The sequence below is a fragment of the Sinocyclocheilus anshuiensis genome, unplaced genomic scaffold (assembly GCF_001515605.1).
Source record: "Sinocyclocheilus anshuiensis isolate Anshui unplaced genomic scaffold, SAMN03320099.WGS_v1.1 scaffold208, whole genome shotgun sequence".
Lineage (NCBI taxonomy): Eukaryota > Metazoa > Chordata > Actinopteri > Cypriniformes > Cyprinidae > Sinocyclocheilus > Sinocyclocheilus anshuiensis.
Window position 1 is genome coordinate 945,315 of NW_015557186.1, and position 3,644 is coordinate 948,958.

At 25.2% G+C, this 3,644-nt stretch overlaps 1 protein-coding gene across 8 annotated transcripts in view; it reads left to right on the plus strand.

The window, feature by feature from the left end:
* The window catches only part of LOC107678755 (inverted formin-2-like), a 48,647-nt gene that overhangs the window by 37,541 nt on the left and 7,462 nt on the right, over positions 1–3,644 (plus strand). For 5 of the 8 annotated variants that reach the window (XM_016474137.1, XM_016474135.1, XM_016474136.1 and 2 more), the window contains exons 19-20: positions 1,413–1,515; positions 2,929–3,078. In XM_016474137.1, the coding sequence (XP_016329623.1) occupies positions 1,413–1,515; positions 2,929–3,078 (253 nt within the window). Of the gene's footprint in view, positions 1–1,412; positions 1,527–2,928; positions 3,079–3,644 lie in introns of those variants that run through there. The other 3 variants (XM_016474138.1, XM_016474139.1, XM_016474140.1) reach the window with 2 other exon arrangements.

The following is a 3,644-nucleotide window of genomic DNA, read 5'->3' on the forward strand; positions in this document are numbered from 1 at the left end:
TGCACTTATGAACTTTAATATGCATTATACAGAGGCAAGATGAAAAGAAAAAATACCATCTAAACTTTTCTAAAGACAGTAAGTTCCCCTCAGACATGCATTCATATAAACTCCTACCTCTAAATGAATCGCGATTTGTTTAGCATTTCAACCGATTTGGATCGTCACGTATTTGAATCGATTTTCAACCGGCTCGCGGTTAATCATTACATCCCTAATATTGGGTTCATGAAGGCTTAGGCTCAGATGAGGACCGAACCGAGAAGTGAGACACATTAAAGACCAGAATATATTTTTATAATATTAAACAATTTTTATTGATATTAAAATCATTTAATGTTAATAGTTATAGTAAAGTTGTTTTTAAAATTAAAAAAATATATTTTATTGATATTAAAATATTAATAGTTTAGTAATATTAAAGTTGATTTTAATATTAAAAACAATGGCATTATTTAATATTAAAGTGCTTTTTTTTAGTTAAACTAATACTTTTAAATTAATATTGCAATATTTTAAGTAATAGTTAAGTTTTTTAATTACTTAAAAACAAATGTTTTTGTAATTAATATTAACATTACTTATAATTAATACTAGTTGTTTTTAATAAATTTTAAATTAGTTAATTATTTTAATTAATACTTTAACATTGATTAATAGTTAGTATTATTCACTTTAACTAAAAACTGCTAATTAATAATTTAATTGATATTAAAATAGTATTAAATTAATAATATTATTAAAATAATTATAGTTAATATTGAAGTTGTTTTTACTAATAAAACTATTATTATTTAATATTAATAGTTAGTCAAATAGGATTATATAATATTAAAATAATATTTATTATTAAAGTAGTTTTAATATTAAAAACAATTTTTAATTAATAAGTTACATATTTACTTTTTAAATATAAAAATAGTGTTAATATTTAAAATTAATTGTTTTTAATGTTAAAAACTAATCTTTTTAATTTTAAAATATTTTTATGCAAATTAAAAGTTAATATTAAAGTCAATTTTAATGCAAAATTACTTTGAACACTTCAGCAGCTGTATAGCATTCTAGTGGCAGGCAAACATGTGAAAGTCAAGTTATTATTGCATGAATAGGAATCCATGCATGGTTATTGTTAACTGAAAATATAAGAGACATTACATTATATTAAAGTTTAAGTTGAAGTACTACAATAACTAAAACTGAAATAAAAATTAAATGGACAATATAAAATATAAATAGAATAGTAATAAAAATGACAAAAACACTTAACTTAAACGCGTTTAAAACAGAAAATATGAAAAATTCTAAAATTAAAATGAATAGAAATTATAACAGCATATTATTAATAATAAAATAACACTGTTGAGTGGTGTTCATGTCTCTGAGGTCAGGAAATGTGGTTCCTTCTGCAGGAAAACAAGCTCCGTAAAGAACAAGCGGCCAAAGCCGAGAAAAGAAAGCAGCAGCTGGTGGAGGAGGAGTCCAAGAGACAGAAGGGAGAAGACGGGAAGATAAGTGAGTCGTAACAAACCATTCCTGTCCGTAACTCGGGCTTGTGCTCAGCTCTTCAGTTCGCTGAAGAATACAGATGTTCATGAAGCAGGAATCAGTTTAAATCTGTTTTCAGTCAGAACAAAAATAGCTGCATCAGTGATCAATTAATGTTTAAATGTTTTTCATTAATATTAAAATATTTTAATATTATTTAATAGTTACTATTAAAGTCATTTTAATCGTTTTACAACTTTTGTAATTAATAATAAAATATTAAATAGTTAATATTAGTTGTTTTTAATAATAAACTAATATTTTTAATATTACAATATTTTCATATTCGTTAAGTTTAATATTAGAGTTTTTTAATTATTAAAATTGTAGTTAATAGTAATTTTAAATGTATTTAAAAACTAATGTTTTGATTTAATATTACAGTATTTTAATATTAATCAAGTCTATATTCATTCAAAACATTAGTTTTTAATAAAAAAATAAGTTGTTAGTTAGTTTAAAGTTGTTTTTAATATTTAAAACCTTTAATAGTAAAATATTTTAATGTTAAGTAATGTTTTAAATAAAAATGAATGATTTCTTATAAATTAAAATATAGTGCATATTAAAGTCATTTAATATTAAACAAATGACATTTTAATATTCATTATTCATTTAACATTAAAGTGTTTTAATGAATTTAAAACCAATGTTTTGATTAATATTACAATATAATAGTACTAGTTAACAGTTGTTTTTAGTTCATTAAAAACTAAAATTGTAATATTGATTAATAGTTAGTCATTTTTAATTAAAAGCTAATGTTTTCTAATTAATATTAAATTAGTAATTATACTTAATATTAAGTGTAATAAAGTGTTTAATTTAAAAAATATTTTAAGTAATAGTCATTTAATAAGTAGTCATTTTTACAATATTGTAATATTAAATCAAATATATTCATATTTAACATTAGTCATTTTAATTAATCTAATGTTTATCTAATATTACATTTATACAGTTAGTTGTTTTTAATATTATAATATAAATATTTTAATTTTAATTAATAGTTAAATATAAAACTTTAATTAAGATTGCAATATTTTACTAAGAAATCGTTAAGTTCACAGTAATGTTTAATTAACTAAAAACACTTTTTATTTAATATTGTAATATTTTAATATTAATTAAGTTACATTTAAAGTTGTTTTATTTAAAAAGTATTGTTTTTAACTAATATTAAAATATTAATCTAATAAATTTAAATGATAAAAATATTTTTATATATTAAATTAAATTTCATTTAATATTAAAAGCTATTTTTAATTAAAATAAAAATATTTTAGTATTAATTCATATTTAAATTTAAGTCGTTTTTATGTAATTATGTTAATGAAATGCTAATGAATGTTATATGATAAGAAATCTGTGTTCTGTCAGTCCGTCGAGGCGTGGCTCCGCAGGACGACGGCTGCATCATCGATCAGCTTCTGGCCGACATTCGAAAGGGTTTCCATCTGAGAAAGACTCGTCCCAGGTGCGAAACGGAAAGCCTTCCTAGTGAAATGCATAGAGATATGGGAGCGTCCGGTAAGAACATCAGCCTGTCCGGCTCTAACGCGGCTCCAATGCAAAAGTCTCCTCTGGCTCACGCGCTGCTCTCTGCAGTGATGGACTGAAGGGGTCCGACTGCGAGCAGCTGCTGGATTTACTGTAACCTTCACTGCAGTCCAGCTTTTATTGAAACTAATAATGATTGGCGAGTTTCTGACCCCTTGCGCGTCCAGTCTCTCTTAAAGAGGCGGTGTGTGGCGGAGCGTTTAGACTTTTGGGATTTGAGCCTGATTCCTCACTTCCTGCTGCTCGACCAATCAGCTCTGCAGCTTCTGATTGGCTGTTCGCACCAGTCTGAGCTGTCAATCACGTGCCAGTGATATTAAACGCTTCATTGTTGGCAAAGCTGCATGTCCGTGTGAACTGTAAACACAAGCGGTGAACTGCAAAATGGGTAGTTGACATTATTATTATTATTTTTTCAACATCAGTATTTCTGAATTTTCCTGTAAATGGTGACAATTTCTTTTAGGTTATCCAGCATATTATTCAGCTTTATGTAGGGCGGCACAATTAATCGCAAAAGGGCTTAGTGCTTTAAA